At 43.3% G+C, this 18857-nt stretch overlaps 3 protein-coding genes across 3 annotated transcripts; 1 reads left to right on the top strand and 2 right to left on the bottom strand.

Annotated features, from left to right (window-relative positions):
• Positions 1-748: 748 nt before the first annotated feature.
• Positions 749-3444, bottom strand: LOC132868808 (heat shock 70 kDa protein 1). The gene is made up of 2 exons (XM_060902003.1): positions 3265-3444; positions 749-2888 (listed from the first exon to the last, which is right to left on the bottom strand). Exon 2 carries the CDS (start codon positions 2864-2866, stop codon positions 935-937), a length of 1932 nt encoding a protein of 643 aa, XP_060757986.1. The 5' UTR covers positions 2867-2888; positions 3265-3444; the 3' UTR covers positions 749-934.
• Positions 3445-9106: 5662 nt separating this feature from the next.
• Positions 9107-11853, bottom strand: LOC132868807 (heat shock 70 kDa protein-like). Its single transcript, XM_060902002.1, has 2 exons — positions 11673-11853; positions 9107-11293 (listed from the first exon to the last, which is right to left on the bottom strand). Exon 2 carries the CDS (start codon positions 11269-11271, stop codon positions 9340-9342), a length of 1932 nt encoding a protein of 643 aa, XP_060757985.1. The 5' UTR covers positions 11272-11293; positions 11673-11853; the 3' UTR covers positions 9107-9339.
• Positions 11854-12638: 785 nt separating this feature from the next.
• Positions 12639-15389, top strand: LOC132868806 (heat shock 70 kDa protein 1-like). The gene is made up of 2 exons (XM_060902001.1): positions 12639-12819; positions 13199-15389. The coding sequence occupies exon 2, from the start codon at positions 13221-13223 to the stop codon at positions 15150-15152; it is 1932 nt and encodes a 643-aa protein (XP_060757984.1). The 5' UTR covers positions 12639-12819; positions 13199-13220; the 3' UTR covers positions 15153-15389.
• The last annotated feature ends 3468 nt before the right edge of the window (positions 15390-18857 follow it).

Below are 18857 nucleotides of genomic sequence, written 5' to 3'. Positions count from 1 at the left end.
GGAAACCGGAGCTCCCGGTGGAAACCCACACAGACACAGGGAGAGCATGCAAACTCCACACAGAAAAGCCCTCGTCGGCCGCTGGCCTCAAATCCAGGAACTTCTTGCTGTGAGGCGACAGTGCTAACCACTACACTACTGTGTAATGGTGATCTAATGAACCTGATTTAATTCCTAAACATATGAACAATACAGGAAGTAGGAAATCGAGAAGACACTAAACTGTGCTAGAACCTGCAGGCGAGCACTGACCTCTGCTGTCCAAATCAACCACCATACTGTCAATAGTGTTTGTGTGTGTGGTCATGACAGAGCGTCACAATCACATACTGAGTTTTTAATGAAACTTACAGCCCACCGGCTTCTTTTGTTTCATTTTTATAAATACAAATCTATGTAAATAAAATGTTCATTCTTGTTATTATTAATGAATTTTTGTCTAAATTGGGACAGATTAGGTAAAACATAAGTCCGTGGAGAACAATTCCTAAATGTTTTCTAACTGTATAGTAAACGTGTACTATTGTAATAAATTCGTGATAGCATACAACATACTATTTAATGTTTTTTAGCCACTGTTATCATCTCCAAATATTTTAAATGATAAACATAAAAAAACCCTTTCCTTTTTTTTGGTTTGCTGAAAAAAGTATTTTGTTACATTCAAGGATCTTCAATAATGAATATGAATATGACAAAAGCCAACTTTTCCAATGTAATACATTTTATTAACAAAAAGTACACAACAGTTTATATACACACCAATATTTACAGTATAAACCTTCGTCGTTCCAGGTTTAATTGGTTCAAAGTTTGGTACAGTATTAAATCTAAATCTAATTTGGATCATATTAACAAGGATTATCACCCAAACATCTTCCAGTGAAAAGCATAACTTTTACTCATAAGTTCACTTAAGTCCATATAAATTTTTTTAATCCACTTCTTCAATAGTTGGTCCCTGAGTGTTTGCTCCTGAAGCCGATCGTGCCTGAGCTCCACAGCTTCCTGCTGGCATCCCTCCCTGGTACAGCTTCGTGATGATGGGCTTGCAGACTTTCTCCAGTTCCTTCAGCTCATGTTCAAACTCCTCCTTTTCGGCCAGCTGGTTGTTCTCCAGCCAGGTAATGGCCTGGTTACACCTCTCAATTACTTTCTTCTTGTCCTCTTCGCTGATTTTGCCTTTCACGCTTTCATCTTCCACACTGTTTTTCATGTGAAAAGCATACGACTCCAGGGAGTTCTTGGCCGCAACCTTCTCTCTCTGCAGGTCGTCTTCTGCTTTGTACTTATCTGCTTCCTGCACCATCCTCTCAATGTCTTCCTTGCTCAGCCTGCCCTTGTCATTGGTGATGGTGATCTTGTTTTCTTTGCCGGTGCTTTTGTCCACAGCAGACACGTTCAGAATGCCATTGGCGTCGACGTCAAAGGTCACTTCAATCTGAGGAACCCCACGTGGTGCAGGTGGGATGCCCGTCAGATCAAACTTCCCGAGCAGGTTGTTGTCTTTGGTCATGGCTCTCTCACCTTCGAACACCTGGATCAGAACCCCAGGCTGGTTGTCTGCGTACGTGCTGAAGACTTGTGTCTGCTTGGTGGGGATGGTGGTGTTGCGCTTGATGAGAGTGGTCATGACTCCTCCTGCTGTCTCGATGCCCAGGGACAGTGGAGCCACATCCAGCAGCAGCAAGTCCTGGACGTTTCCAGAGGTGTCGCCCGTCAGGATGGCAGCCTGAACCGCAGCACCGTAAGCTACCGCCTCGTCTGGGTTGATGCTTTTGTTCAGTTCCCGTCCATTAAAGAAGTCCTGCAGAAGCTTCTGGATCTTGGGGATTCTCGTCGAACCTCCAACCAGGACAATTTCATGGATCTGGGATTTGTCCATCTTGGCATCTCTCAGGGCTTTCTCCACCGGCTCTAGTGTTCCTCTGAACAGGTCTGAACACAGCTCTTCAAAGCGTGCTCTGGTGATGGAAGTGTAAAAGTCAGTGCCCTCGTACAGGGAGTCGATTTCAATGCTGGCTTGAGAGCTGGAGGAAAGGGTTCTCTTGGCTCTCTCGCAGGCTGTACGTAGCCTCCTGAGGGCTCGCTTGTTATGGCTGATGTCCTTCTTGTGCTTCCTCTTGAATTCCTCCACAAAGTGATTGACCAGGCGGTTGTCAAAGTCCTCTCCACCCAGGTGAGTGTCTCCTGCCGTGGCTTTCACTTCAAAGATGCCGTCCTCAATGGTAAGAATGGACACATCGAAGGTACCACCGCCCAGGTCAAAGATCAGGACGTTGCGCTCTCCCTTCTTGCCTTTGTCCAGGCCGTAGGCGATGGCCGCAGCCGTGGGCTCGTTGATGATCCTCAGGACGTTCAGTCCGGCGATGACTCCGGCATCTTTAGTGGCCTGTCTCTGAGAGTCATTGAAGTAGGCAGGAACGGTAATAACGGCATTTGTCACCTTCTGTCCCAGATAGGCCTCTGCGATTTCCTTCATTTTCACCAGAACCATGGAGGAGATCTCTTCGGGGTAAAAGGATTTCTTCTCCCCTTTGTACTCGACTTGAACTTTCGGCTTGCCTCCATCGCTGGTCACCTGGAAAGGCCAGTGTTTCATGTCGGACTGTACGACCGGATCGTCAAACTTCCTGCCAATCAGCCTCTTGGCGTCAAACACCGTGTTGTTGGGATTCATGGCCACTTGGTTTTTCGCGGCGTCGCCGATGAGCCTCTCTGTGTCTGTGAAGGCCACGTAGCTGGGCGTTGTTCTGTTTCCCTGGTCATTAGCGATGATCTCCACTTTTCCATGCTGAAACACCCCCACACAGGAGTAGGTGGTGCCCAGGTCAATCCCAATAGCAATTCCTTTAGCAGAGGACATCTTGATTTGGTTTGTCAGATGCCTGTAAATAACACACACAAAAACAATGGCAGAAGTTTGGTCAAGACGTTTTTAAATGTGCGTCTCTGTGATCAATTTAAACCAATAAACTATTAATCAAAAAGTAATTACAATAAAACAAATATACAGAAATACACATGCATAACAAAGTTATTCGAGCACCCCAATTTAATTTCAGTTATTACACATGCAATGATTTATTCTTCTACTTGTAGTAAAATGCACGAAATGTCGTCCTGTAAAGTTATAATAAGGTCTCAGAATACATTTTAATATTATTCTCCTGTCCAGTTCCCTGATAACAATGTGTCCTTCAAAGAGATTATAAATCCTGTCATATAACGGCACTCATAATGGAGATAAATGATCGTACTTACAGTTATTCGGCTCCTGAAATATGTGAAGGTTGTGTGTTCTCTCTGATTAAATGTGCCGCTTGGCTCCTCTCCGTTGCTGAGGCTCTCACTGCTCTTAGACAGCTGTTTGTTACACACGCTTCCATTCTCTCTTTATATTCACCAGCGGACTCCGCCATTCTCTTCTCGAGCTTTCTCGGCGCTTCTCCAAAGCTCGCGCGAAACCGACCAATCAGGAGGCATCCAGCTGACTATAACCCCGCCCACTTCTGACTCAGGAACATACCACTGCGCCCAGAACAGAGGAGAAACTTCTGGAGTGTTCGGCATCATTTCTCTCTTCCTCAATTTAGGAATTCTCAGATTAATTCATTCTTAGATATAATGTAGTGACATGAGGCTTTTCTTAAAATGGGCAACAAACGGGAAGTAAAATAGAAATAGAACAGAAACAAACTGATCTGTCGGTCTGAGAGTGAATGAGGATGTTTTGGTAATAGAAGGCTGTAGAGTTCTTCCTATAAATATAATCACTTTTTAATGAAACAAGAATCCTGACTGTACTGAAAGCATAAAATATCATATACATTTGTGAGTCACTGTCTGTATCTCATCCAACTTTCTGTACAATATTAGAAGATGATGTGAGAGGAAATAGCACTAATAATCTGCCTTCAACACATGGACATGAGGAACAGTGAAAAATTACTGCATTTGGTGATGAAGAGAATTTCAAATGTGTGCAACTTAATCATTACTGTGATAAAGTCAACCCCAGAGAGTTTAACAGTCAGTGTTATTAGTTATTATATCGTACATCAAGATGTTTTTTCCCCCAGCTATACACTCACCGGCCACTTTATTAGGAAGACCCAGTCACCTGCTGCTTTATGCAGTTAACTAATCAGCCGATCCCTTGACAGCAGCACAATGCATCAAATCATGCAGATACAAATCAAGAGCTTCAGTTAATGTTCACTTCAAAGATCAGAATGGGAAAAATTGTGATCTCTGTGACTTTCACTGTGGCATGGGTGTTGGTTTGAGCCAGGTGGACTGGTTTGAGTACTTCAGAAACTGCTGATTTACTGAGGTTTTCACACACAACAGTCTCTCGAGTTTACACGGAATGGTGCGAAAAACAACAAAAAAGTTTGAGTGAGCAGCAGTTCTATGGGTGGAAACGCCTTGTTAATAAGAGAGGTCAGAGGAAAATGGCCAAATTGGTTCGAGCTGCCCGGAAGGATATAGTAACTCATAGCAACTCTTTAGAATAGGGTGACCAGATGTCCCGGTTTTACCGGGACAGTCCCGATTTGGGGTTGTGTGTCCCGAGTCCCGACAAAAGTCTGTCGGGACACGGATATGTCCCGGTTTTCGCCACTCGCGACGTTTGCAACTGAGCAGCGTGGGAATCATTAGCGGAGAAATGTCTGCATTTACTATTTTGATGAATTGACAGGAATCGCAAACTTTCCTGGTTACTGCCCCCTGGCCCTGTGGCACGGGTGTTTATTTAGCCACATTATTCCAGACAACAGAACGTGTTGCCATGCAACAATAAAATAAACATTAACTGGCGCGAATGTTCTTTGTATAGCAGCTAGCAGCAGTAATGCCGCAGCAATTATGCCGAAAAGAAAATGTACCTTTTCCAAAGATTTACAGGGCACCTACCCCTTCCTCCGAGAGGTGCAGAACAATGCGCACGAAGCCTACTGCACACACTGTAAGCGTTTTGTTCTTGTACTGAGTTGGGTAGCCTATGCTGCAAATGCTGTGTGCTCCTGTGGGGGCTTTCCTCGGGCTGTCGCCCCTCTCCTCCTTTACTGCTGAGAGAGGCCCTTCATATAATCTTTTTTTATTCACCTTGTTATCCCAAGATAACGACATAATTAATTCAGGATCTCGAGAAAACAACACAACTAATTCGAGATCTCGAGATAACAAAACCGTTATTCTGAGATCTCGAGATAACAAAGCATGATCTCAGCTGGATCACTGTATCTCCGTTGGTAGAGACGAAGCCGGGCCAGTCTTCTGCGGAGGTGCCGCGGACTAATTTTGAAATTATCCCTTATTAAAAGACTTAATGCAATCTCTCCCTGTGTCAACCCCTGATCAAAATATTGCCTTCTAATCACTAAAGTTGCGTCTATACAGAATGAGAAATAGCCCCAAAGTCAGCATATCACAAGTCTCTTGGCGCACCTGAATGAACCATTTCTCAGCTGTTTACTCAAGATCATGAAATAACGGTTTTGTTTTCTCGAGATCTCGAATTAGTTGTGTTGTTTTCTCGAGATCCTGAATTATGTCGTTATCTCTGGATAACAAGGTGAATAAAAAAAGGATTATATCCTCTCTCGGCTTCCGTAGTATATATTCTCAAATCACTTGTCTCTTTTTTGTTTCTGTTTAACATACCATTCTGACAGTTTGGCCATATTGCTGTGTTGAACAGCTTGTTGCACCTTCCATTAAAGTGTTCACTTTTGTCCACATCTTCTTGCTTTATTCATTCAGTTGTGGGGAATGGTTAGTAAGGTTGATTCTGACCTAGGCTATGTTGAGGTCACATATCTACTTTTTAAGTTCATGCTATAGTGCATACAATTTTAGAGATATAGCCTACATGTGCATATGCATTCTTCTTGGAGTTCTCACAAACAGGTGAAATAAATCAGTTTAAATGTGGCCTATGGACATAGCCTGGCCTATTCTCAGCCATTACAAAATCTGTTGTCTGACCATAATTTAACTGATCTGTATACCACTATGCTACTAGATAACAAAATGCCTGTTTGTTTTATTTCATGTGAGATGTTGATAAATGTGAGCTTCAACAAAATAAGAGCACCTCTGAGTGTCACGTTTACGTTAAAAAAAAAAAAGGTGTGCGTGCACGAGCATGGTCGCGCGCAAAAGTGTCCCGGTTTCAGACTAGGGAAATCTGGTCACCCTACTTTAGAACCATGGTGAGCAGAAGAACATCTCCGCATGCAACAGCAGAAGATATAGGGTTCCACTCGTGCCAGCCAAGAACAGGAATCTTAGAATCAAGAACAAGTTCCTATTAAAGTGGCCGGTGAGTGTACAGTTAGGTTCATAAATATTTGGACAGAGGCAACATTTTTCTAATTTTGGTTCTGCACATTACAATGAATTTTGAAAAAAACAATTCAGATGCAGTTGAAGTTCAGACTTTCAGCTTTAATTCAGTGGGTTGAACAAAATGATTGCATAAAAATGTGAGCAACTAAAAGCATTTTAAAAACACAATCCCTTCATTTCAGGGGCTCAAAAGTAATTGGACAAATTAAATAATTGTAAATAAAATGTTCATTTCTAATACTTGGTTGAAAACCCTTTGTTGGCAATGACTGCCTGAAGTCTTGAACTCATGGACATCACCAGACGCTGTGTTTCCTCCTTTTTAATGCTCTGCCAGGCCTTTACTGCAACGGTTTTCAGTTGCTGTTTGTTTGTGGGCCTTTCTGTCTGAAGTTTAGTCTTTAACAAGTGAAATGCATGCTCTATTGGGTTGAGATCAGGTGACTGACTTGGCCATTCAAGAATATTCCACTTCTTTGCTTCAATAAACTCCTGGGTTGCTTTGGCATTATGTTTTGGGTTATTGTCCATCTGTATTATGAAACGCTGATTATTATTTGGCTGCATTTGGCTGGATTTGAGCACACAGTATGTCTCTGAATACCTCAGAATTCATCCGGCTGCTTCTGTCCTGTGTCACATCATCAATAAACACTAGTGACCCAGTGCCACTGGCAGCCATGCATGCCCAAGCCATCGCATTGTCTCTGCCGTGTTTTATAGATGATGTGGTATGCTTTGGATCATGAGCTGTACCACACCTTTGCCATACTTTTTTCTTTCCATCATTCTGGTCGAGGTTGATCTTGGTTTCATCTGTCCAAAGAATGTTCTTGCAGAACTGTGCTGGCTTTTTTAGATGTTTTTTTTTTAGCAAAGTCCAATCTAGCCTTTTTATTCTTGAGGCTTATGAGTGGCTTGCACCGTGCAGTGAACCCTCTGTATTTACTTTCATACAGTCTTCTCTTTATGGTAGAGTTGGATATTGATACGCCTACCTCCTGGAGAGTGTTGTTCACTTGGTTGGCTGTTGTGAAGGGGTTTCTCTTCACCATGGAAATTATTCTGCGATCATCCACCACTGTTGTCTTCTGTGGGCGTCCAGGTCTTTTTGCATTGATGAGTTCACCAGTGCTTTCTTTCTTTCTCAGGATGTACCAAACTGTAGATTTTGCCACTCTTAATATTGTAGCAATTTCTTGGATGTTTTTTTCTGTTTTCGCAGCTTAAGGATGGCTTGTTTCACCTGCATGGAGAGCTCCTTTGACCGCATGTTTTCTTCACAGCAAAATCTTCCAAATGCAAGCACCACACCTCAAATCTCTGCTTAATTGAGAATGACATAACGAAGGAATTGCCCACACCTGCCCATGAAATAGCCTTTGAGTCAATTGTCCAATTACTTTTGGTCCCTTTAAAAACAGGGTGGCACATGTTAAGGAGCTAAAACTCCTAAACCCTTCATCCAATTTTAATGTGGTACCCTCAAATGAAAGCTGAAAGTCTGGACTTTATGTCCATGTCCATTATATAACTATAACTTGAATATGTTTCAGTAAACGGGTAAAAAAACTAAATTTGTGTCAGTGTCCAAATATATATGGACCTAACTGTAGGTTGCATTGGCAGCAACCTATCAGCAGTGTTTATTCGAACCTTTATGGTATTTATGAGTGTTTATTGTGTTTTGCATGAACACCTCTTGGGCATTAGTTTATAGGTTCATTTCAGCGTTTCAAAGATATAAATAACCAGAATGAGTTCATTTTCTCCAGCAGCACTGCACAGATTTATGTTTTGTTTTCCCTGATTTGTCTATCCATCCATCCATTATCTGTAGCCGCTGATCCTGTTCTACAGGGTCGCAGGCAAGCTGGAGCCTATCTCAGCTGACTATGGATGAGAGGTGGAGTACACCCTAGACAAGTTGCCAGGTCATCGCAGGGCTGACACAGAGACAAACAACCATTCACACTCTCATTCACACCTACGGTCAATTTAAAGCCACCAATTAGCCTAACCTGCATGCCTTTGGACTGTGTGGGAAACCGGAGCTCCCGGTGGAAACCCACACAGACACAGGGAGAGCATGCAAACTCCACACAGAAAAGCCCTCGTCGGCCGCTGGCCTCAAATCCAGGAACTTCTTGCTGTGAGGCGACAGTGCTAACCACTACACTACTGTGTAATGGTGATCTAATGAACCTGATTTAATTCCTAAACATATGAACAATACAGGAAGTAGGAAATCGAGAAGACACTAAACTGTGCTAGAACCTGCAGGCGAGCACTGACCTCTGCTGTCCAAATCAACCACCATACTGTCAATAGTGTTTGTGTGTGTGGTCATGACAGAGCGTCACAATCACATACTGAGTTTTTAATGAAACTTACAGCCCACCGGCTTCTTTTGTTTCATTTTTATAAATACAAATCTAAGTAAATAAAATGTTCATTCTTGTTATTATGAATGAATTTTTGTCTAAATTGGGACAGATTAGGTAAAACATAAGTCCGTGCAGAACAATTCCTAAATGTTTTCTAACTGTATAGTAAACGTGTACTATTGTAATAAATTCGTGATAGCATACAACATACTATTTAATGTTTTTTAGCCACTGTTATCATCTCCAAATATTTTAAATGATAAACATAAAAAAACCCTTTCCTTTTTTTTGGTTTGCTGAAAAAAGTATTTTGTTACATTCAAGGATCTTCAATAATGAATATGAATATGACAAAAGCCAACTTTTCCAATGTAATACATTTTATTAACAAAAAGTACACAAAACTGTATATATACACACCAATATTTACAGTATAACCCTTCATCGTTCCAGGTTTAATTGGTTCAAAGTTTGGTACAGTATTAAATCTAAATATAATTTGGATCATATTAACAAGGATTATCACCCAAACATCTTCCAGTGAAAAGCATAACTTTTACTCATAAGTTCACTTATTAAGTCCATGTACGTTTTTTTAATCCACTTCTTCAATAGTTGGTCCCTGAGTGTTTGCTCCTGAAGCCGATCGTGCCTGAGCTCCACAGCTTCCTGCTGGCATCCCTCCCTGGTACAGCTTCGTGATGATGAGCTTGCAGACTTTCTCCAGTTCCTTCAGCTCATGTTCAAACTCCTCCTTTTCGGCCAGCTGGTTGTTCTCCAGCCAGGTAATGGCCTGGTTACACCTCTCAATTACTTTCTTCTTGTCCTCTTCGCTGATTTTGCCTTTCACGCGTTCATCTTCCACACTGTTTTTCATGTGAAAAGCATACGACTCCAGGGAGTTCTTGGCCGCAACCTTCTCTCTCTGCAGGTCGTCTTCTGCTTTGTACTTATCTGCTTCCTGCACCATCCTCTCAATGTCTTCCTTGCTCAGCCTGCCCTTGTCATTGGTGATGGTGATCTTGTTTTCTTTGCCGGTGCTTTTGTCCACAGCAGACACGTTCAGAATGCCATTGGCGTCGACGTCAAAGGTCACTTCAATCTGAGGAACCCCACGTGGTGCAGGTGGGATGCCCGTCAGATCAAACTTCCCGAGCAGGTTGTTGTCTCTGGTCATGGCTCTCTCACCTTCGAACACCTGGATCAGAACCCCAGGCTGGTTGTCTGCGTACGTGCTGAAGACTTGTGTCTGCTTGGTGGGGATGGTGGTGTTGCGCTTGATGAGAGTGGTCATGACTCCTCCTGCTGTCTCGATGCCCAGGGACAGTGGAGCCACATCCAGCAGCAGCAAGTCCTGGACGTTTCCAGAGGTGTCGCCCGTCAGGATGGCAGCCTGAACCGCAGCACCGTAAGCTACCGCCTCGTCTGGGTTGATGCTTTTGTTCAGTTCCCGTCCATTAAAGAAGTCCTGCAGAAGCTTCTGGATCTTGGGGATTCTCGTCGAACCTCCAACCAGGACAATTTCATGGATCTGGGATTTGTCCATCTTGGCATCTCTCAGGGCTTTCTCCACCGGCTCTAGTGTTCCTCTGAACAGGTCTGAACACAGCTCTTCAAAGCGTGCTCTGGTGATGGAAGTGTAAAAGTCAGTGCCCTCGTACAGGGAGTCGATTTCAATGCTGGCTTGAGAGCTGGAGGAAAGGGTTCTCTTGGCTCTCTCGCAGGCTGTACGTAGCCTCCTGAGGGCTCGCTTGTTATGGCTGATGTCCTTCTTGTGCTTCCTCTTGAATTCCTCCACAAAGTGATTGACCAGGCGGTTGTCAAAGTCCTCTCCACCCAGGTGAGTGTCTCCTGCCGTGGCTTTCACTTCAAAGATGCCGTCCTCAATGGTAAGAATGGACACATCGAAGGTACCACCGCCCAGGTCAAAGATCAGGACGTTACGCTCTCCCTTCTTGCCTTTGTCCAGGCCGTAGGCGATGGCCGCAGCCGTGGGCTCGTTGATGATCCTTAGGACGTTCAGTCCGGCGATGACTCCGGCATCTTTAGTGGCCTGTCTCTGAGAGTCATTGAAGTAGGCAGGAACGGTAATAACGGCATTTGTCACCTTCTGTCCCAGATAGGCCTCTGCGATTTCCTTCATTTTCACCAGAACCATGGAGGAGATCTCTTCGGGGTAAAAGGATTTCTTCTCCCCTTTGTACTCGACTTGAACTTTCGGCTTGCCTCCATCGCTGGTCACTTGGAAAGGCCAGTGTTTCATGTCGGACTGTACGACCGGATCGTCAAACTTCCTGCCAATCAGCCTCTTGGCGTCAAACACCGTGTTGTTGGGATTCATGGCCACTTGGTTTTTCGCGGCGTCGCCGATGAGCCTCTCTGTGTCTGTGAAGGCCACGTAGCTGGGCGTTGTTCTGTTTCCCTGGTCATTAGCGATGATCTCCACTTTTCCATGCTGAAACACCCCCACACAGGAGTAGGTGGTGCCCAGGTCAATCCCAATAGCAATTCCTTTAGCAGAGGACATCTTGATTTGGTTTGTCAGATGCCTGTAAATAACACACACAAAAACAATGGCAGAAGTTTGGTCAAGACGTTTTTAAATGTGCGTCTCTGTGATCAATTTAAACCAATAAACTATTAATTAAAAAGTAATTACAATAAAACAAGAATACAGAAATACGCATGCATAACAAAGTTATTATTCGAGCACCCCAATTTAATTTCAGTTATTACACATGCAATGATTTATTCTTCTACTTGTAGTAAAATGCACGAAATGTCGTCCTGTAAAGTTATAATAAGGTCTCAGAATACATTTTAATATTATTCTCCTGTCCAGTTCCCTGATAACAATGTGTCCTTCAAAGAGATTATAAATCCTGTCATATAGCGGCACTCATAATGGAGATAAATGATCGCACTTACAGTTATTCGGCTCCTGAAATATGTGAAGGTTGTGTGTTCTCTCTGATTAAATGTGCCGCTTGGCTCCTCTCCGTTGCTGAGGCTCTCACTGCTCTTAGACAGCTGTTTGTTACACACGCTTCCATTCTCTCTTTATATTCACCAGCGGACTCCGCCATTCTCTTCTCGAGCTTTCTCGGCGCTTCTCCAAAGCTCGCGCGAAACCGACCAATCAGGAGCCATCCAGCTGACTATAACCCCGCCCACTTCTGACTCAGGAACATACCACTGCGCCCAGAACAGAGGAGAAACTTCTGGAGTGTTCGGCATCATTTCTCTCTTCCTCCACTCCATGACCCACTGCTCTAATAACGAGTCCTGATATCATTTATATTTGTAAGTGACTGTCTACATCACGTCGCCTTTTCTGTGTAACATCATGAGGGGATGTGAAATTGGCCAAACAAGTGAATTTAGTTTGACAAAGTATGTTTATGGAGGTTTCCTATGTCAGTGATATTTATATTTTTTTCTAAGGCAGTGATACAGAGCACCATAACACAAACATAAGTCTTGTTTTATTTTATACTTCATATTTTATTTATTACTTAATTCGTTATGATCTGTATTCAATGTCCATTCTTCAAACTGTAGGGAAAGGAAAGGCTAAGATACAGCCTTCTGCATAAATACGCATTACTATAGATAGAGCCGAATATTTACACACATCCTAATTGACATTTAAATCTACACTCTGACCTTAACTTTTCTTCGATTCTATATTACTTCCTTTTTGTTGTCTATTGTAAGAAAAGCCTCATGTCACTACATTATTAAAGTAGTGGGTCTAATTCTCACATATAATGTAGTGACAGAAGTTTCTCCTCTGTTCTGGGCACAGTGGTATGTTCCTGAGTCAGAAGTGGGCGGGGTTATAGTCAGCTGGATGGCTCCTGATTGGTCGGTTTCGCGCGAGCTTTGGAGAAGCGCCGAGAAAGCTCGAGAAGAGAATGGCGGAGTCCGCTGGTGAATATAAAGAGAGAATGGAAGCGTGTGTAACAAACAGCTGTCTAAGAGCAGTGAGAGCCTCAGCAACGGAGAGGAGCCAAGCGGCACATTTAATCAGAGAGAACACACAACCTTCACATATTTCAGGAGCCGAATAACTGTAAGTACGATCATTTATCTCCATTATGAGTGCCGCTATATGACAGGATTTATAATCTCTTTGAAGGACACATTGTTATCAGGGAACTGGACAGGAGAATAATATTAAAATGTATTCTGAGACCTTATTATAACTTTACAGGACGACATTTCGTGGATTTTACTACAAGTAGAAGAATAAATCATTGCATGTGTAATAACTGAAATTAAATTGGGGTGCTCGAATAATAACTTTGTTATGCATGCGTATTTCTGTAGTCTTGTTTTATTGTAATTACTTTTTAATTAATAGTTTATTGGTTTAAATTGATCACAGAGACGCAGATTTAAAAACGTCTTGAGCAAACTTCTGCCATTGTTTTTGTGTGTGTTATTTACAGGCATCTGACAAACCAAATCAAGATGTCCTCTGCTAAAGGAATTGCTATTGGGATTGACCTGGGCACCACCTACTCCTGTGTGGGGGTGTTTCAGCATGGAAAAGTGGAGATCATCGCTAATGACCAGGGAAACAGAACAACGCCCAGCTACGTGGCCTTCACAGACACAGAGAGGTTCATCGGCGACGCCGCGAAAAACCAAGTGGCCATGAATCCCAACAACACGGTGTTTGACGCCAAGAGGCTGATTGGCAGGAAGTTTGACGATCCGGTCGTACAGTCCGACATGAAACACTGGCCTTTCCAAGTGACCAGCGACGGAGGCAAGCCGAAAGTTCAAGTCGAGTACAAAGGGGAGAAGAAATCCTTTTACCCCGAAGAGATCTCCTCCATGGTTCTGGTGAAAATGAAGGAAATCGCAGAGGCCTATCTGGGACAGAAGGTGACAAATGCCGTTATTACCGTTCCTGCCTACTTCAATGACTCTCAGAGACAGGCCACTAAAGATGCCGGAGTCATCGCCGGACTGAACGTCCTGAGGATCATCAACGAGCCCACGGCTGCGGCCATCGCCTACGGCCTGGACAGAGGCAAGAAGGGAGAGCGCAACGTCCTGATCTTTGACCTGGGCGGTGGTACCTTCGATGTGTCCATTCTTACCATTGAGGACGGCATCTTTGAAGTGAAAGCCACGGCAGGAGACACTCACCTGGGTGGAGAGGACTTTGACAACCGCCTAGTCAATCACTTTGTGGAGGAATTCAAGAGGAAGCACAAGAAGGACATCAGCCATAACAAGCGAGCCCTCAGGAGGCTACGTACAGCCTGCGAGAGAGCCAAGAGAACCCTTTCCTCCAGCTCTCAAGCCAGCATTGAAATCGACTCCCTGTACGAGGGCACTGACTTTTACACTTCCATCACCAGAGCACGCTTTGAAGAGCTGTGTTCAGACCTGTTCAGAGGAACACTAGAGCCGGTGGAGAAAGCCCTGAGAGATGCCAAGATGGACAAATCCCAGATCCATGAAATTGTCCTGGTTGGAGGTTCGACGAGAATCCCCAAGATCCAGAAGCTTCTGCAGGACTTCTTTAATGGACGGGAACTGAACAAAAGCATCAACCCAGACGAGGCGGTAGCTTACGGTGCTGCGGTTCAGGCTGCCATCCTGACGGGCGACACCTCTGGAAACGTCCAGGACTTGCTGCTGCTGGATGTGGCTCCACTGTCCCTGGGCATCGAGACCGCAGGAGGAGTCATGACCACTCTCATCAAGCGCAACACCACCATCCCCACCAAGCAGACACAAGTCTTCAGCACGTACGCAGACAACCAGCCTGGGGTTCTGATCCAGGTGTTCGAAGGTGAGAGAGCCATGACCAAAGACAACAACCTGCTCGGGAAGTTTGATCTGACAGGCATCCCACCTGCACCACGTGGGGTTCCTCAGATTGAAGTGACCTTTGACGTCGACGCCAATGGCATTCTGAACGTGTCTGCTGTGGACAAAAGCACCGGCAAAGAAAACAAGATCACCATCACCAATGACAAGGGCAGGCTGAGCAAGGAAGACATTGAGAGGATGGTGCAGGAAGCAGATAAGTACAAAGCAGAAGACGACCTGCAGAGAGAGAAGGTTGCGGCCAAGAACTCCCTGGAGTCGTATGCTTTTCACATGAAAAACAGTGTGGAAGATGAAAGCATGAAAGGCAAAATCAGTGAAGAGGACAAGAAGAAAGTAATTGAGAGGTGTAACCAGGCCATTACCTGGCTGGAGAACAACCAGCTGGCCGAAAAGGAGGAGTTTGAACATGAGCTGAAGGAACTGGAGAAAGTCTGCAAGCCCATCATCACGAAGCTGTACCAGGGAGGGATGCCAGCAGGAAGCTGTGGAGCTCAGGCACGATCGGCTTCAGGAGCAAACACTCAGGGACCAACTATTGAAGAAGTGGATTAAAAAAACGTACATGGACTTAATAAGTGAACTTATGAGTAAAAGTTATGCTTTTCACTGGAAGACGTTTGGGTGATAATCCTCGTTAATATGATCCAAATTAGATTTAGATTTAATACTGTACCAAACTTTGAACCAATTAAACCTGGAACGATGAAGGGTTATACTGTAAATATTGGTGTGTGTGTATATATACAGTTTTGTGTACTTTTTGTTAATAAAATGTATTACATTGGAAAAGTTGGCTTTTGGCATCTTCATATTCATTATTGAAGATTCTTGAATGTAACAAAATACTTTTTTCAGCAAACCAAAAAAAAGGAAAGGGTTTTTTTTATGTTTATCATTTAAAATATTTGGAGATGATAACAGTGGCTAATAAACATTAAATAGTATGTTGTATTACAATAGTACACATTTACTGTACAGTTGGGTTTTACCTAATCTGTCCCAATTTTCACAAAAATTCATTAATAATAACAAGAATGAACATTTTATTTACATAGATTTGTATTTATTAAAATAAAACAAAAGAGAAGCCAGTGTGCTGTAAGTTTCATTAAAATCTCAGTATGTGATTGTGACGCTCTGTCATGAACACACACACAAACACTAATGGCAGTATGGTGCTTGATTTGGACAGCAGAGGTCAGTGCTCGGCTGCAGGTTCTAGCACAGTTTAGTGCAGGGGTCACCAAACTTTTTTCTCTGGGGGCCACATTGTCTTTCCTGACTGTGATGGGGGGCCGGGGTCGGGTCAGCTGTATAACATAGAATTGTATGACCCAGACAAATATGACCACCAGCAGGCCTCATTGTGTAGTAGAGATTACTAGCCTGGCACAGCCATCCCCACTACTATATCAATACTTGATTCCTGGCACATATTTGTTTATCTTTACTAGTGGTTTGCAAAAGTAGTAATCGAGTCTTCACACTTTGTTTTAATTTGAAATACCACAGATATTCCATTTATTTATTTTCTAATAAAAATAACATCAAAGCTGTCAAGGTAAGAAACATCTGCCTAGTTGAGGTGATTGACACTGGCAAAGGTGAGTGGAAAATTATAAATTGTAGGTAGGCCTGTTGATATTATTAATAATATTAATAATAATTGTGTGCAGCACTTAATAAATGTCAAATAAATAGGCCTATAAAATAAATACATTAAAAAAAACAGTGAAATTCTAATAATATGAGCAATAGATCAATAGATCACAGCAGTTGTGCTGTGTCCTGCACGTCATTGCTCTCATCCATGGCCAAAGCAAAAAACTCGAATTCTGACGCTTTCTCATTCAGCTGGTCATACACGTTGTCCCCCAAATCTTCGGTTCGCCTGGTCATAGTAGGTGCGGAGAGACTCACCGCGTTGAGCACATCCTTCTTGTCGGGACACACCTCCTCGGCCACAGCAAGCATGCATACTTTAACAACGTCCCCATCAGTAAACGGCTTTCCATGGGTAGCTATTGGTGAGCTACCTTATAGCTAGCTTGGACAGCAGCCTGGTTGATCTGGGTTTGGCGAAGGAATACATTTTGTTGTGCAGCCAGTCCGCATTTCATCCTCCGAATCCTGTCTTCTCTAGTTTGCGAGGGCAAACAAGAGAAGACGGGATTCAGAGGATGAAATGCGGACTGGCTGCACAACAGAATGTATTCCTTCGCCAAATTATCAATTAAAATTGATATAATCAACAAAATACAAGATGCAGACATGTTATTATTTGCCAAAAAGCAATTTAAAAAAATAGGCTATGACCACTTTTGGGGATTGCCTCATAGGGCTGGTTCAAGTGGTGGGGGTCAGAGGGGCTGGGGGGCCGGTCAAAGGGGGGTGGCGGGCCGGATTCGGCCCGCGGGCCGTAGTTTGATGACCCCTGGTTTAGTGTCTTCTCGATTTCCTACTTCCTGTAGTGTTCATATGTTTAGAAATTAAATCAGGTTCATTAGATCACCATTACACAGTAGTTAGCACTGTCGCCTCACAGCAAGAAGGTCCTGGGTTTGAGGCCAGCGGCCGACGAGGGCTTTTCTGTGTGGAGTTTGAATGCTCTCCCCGTGTCTGTGTGGGTTTCCACCGGGTGCTCCGGTTTCCCCCACAGTCCAAAGGCATGCAGGTTAGACTAATTGGTGGCTTTAAATTGACCGCAGGTGTGAATGAGAGTGTGAATGGTTGTTTGTCTTTGTGTCAGCCCTGCGATGACCTGGCAACTTGTCTAGGGTGTACTCCACCTCTCACCCATAGTCAGCTGAGATAGGCTCCAGCTTGCCTGCGACCCTGTAGAACAGGATCAGCGGCTACAGATAATGGATGGATGGATGGATGGATGGACACATCAGGGAAAACAAAACATAAATCTGTGCAGTGCTGTTGGAGGAAAAAAAAACTCATTCTGGTTATTTATATCTTTGAAATGCTGAAATGAACCTATAAACTAATGCCCAAGAGGTGTTCATGCAAAACACAATAAACACTCATAAATACCATAAAGGTTCGAATAAACACTGCTGATAGGTTGCTGCCAATGCAACCTATAAACAAGTAAATACTTTCATGTTGATCTGGCAGGACCTTACCATTTCATTACTCTCCATCTGCCTATACTTTAAGCATGACACCATTTTTTTTTTTAAACAATGACAGATTAGTAATTTACTCCTCAGTACTACCAGGTGAAGATAATCAACAAACATCAAGAAACGTCCCTGGTTTGTTTCTGTGTATGAGTACCTGTGCAGTTTTCTTGCCGAAGTCACTTTTTCACCCTGTAATACAGTCTGTAGTGTCACATCATTTGGGTAAAAATGGGTCCACATTAATATATTTTACAGAGACGCCATGGTGAAAATGAGTCTCTCAGGGTTTTATTCATTATTGCTCTATTGCTACTTTCCAAAATGTTTAATTTGGTGTAATCCAATAGCATTCTTTTTATAAACCATTTCTCTACAAGTCACTCAACCTTTAGAGTAAAGTCTCACATAGCCTTATGTCAATTATAGATTGACATACTGAACCTGTCAGAGCTTTATAAATCAATTTCAAAATAGGATTTTGTACACAATATCTTTTTTCGATAACTTCTTGTTTGCAAATATTATACAATATGTAAATGAAAACCAGTCTGACATCAAAACTCTCATATCACTTTTGGGCCAAAAGAAGAGTTTAATAATCTGGAGAATATAATTCCCAAGAAGCAAGGTGCAGAATGAACTGAATGATTATTGAGTTCAGCGGCAGGGCTTCATAACTTCAATGAGCGTCACAACAGATATACACTCACCAGCTACTTTAATAGGAACTTGTTCTTGATTCTAAGATTCCTGTTCTTGGCTGGCAGGAGTGGAACCCTATATGGTCTTCTGCTGTTGCATGTGGAGATGTTCTTCTGCTCACCATGGTTCTAAAGAGTTGCTATGAGTTACTCCTGGCAGATCGAACCAATTTGGCCATTTTCCTCTGACCTCTCTTATTAACAAGGCGTTTCCACCCACAGAACTGTTGCTCACTCAATCTTTTTTTTGTTTTTCGCACCATTCTGTGTAAACTTGAGAGACTGTTGTGTGTGAAAACCCCAGGAAATCAGCAGTTTCTGAAGCACTCAAACCAGTCCACCTGGCTCAAACCCAAGGCTGGATTAACTATATGGGCCTGCAGCACAGTGCCCAGGGGCACTAACCACTCACAGCCAATGGG

The sequence above is a fragment of the Neoarius graeffei genome, chromosome 20 (genome assembly GCF_027579695.1).
Source record: "Neoarius graeffei isolate fNeoGra1 chromosome 20, fNeoGra1.pri, whole genome shotgun sequence".
In the NCBI taxonomy this organism is placed as follows: domain Eukaryota; kingdom Metazoa; phylum Chordata; class Actinopteri; order Siluriformes; family Ariidae; genus Neoarius; species Neoarius graeffei.
Note: the sequence above shows the minus strand (reverse complement) of the source record. Positions and strands in the feature narration are given on the sequence as shown.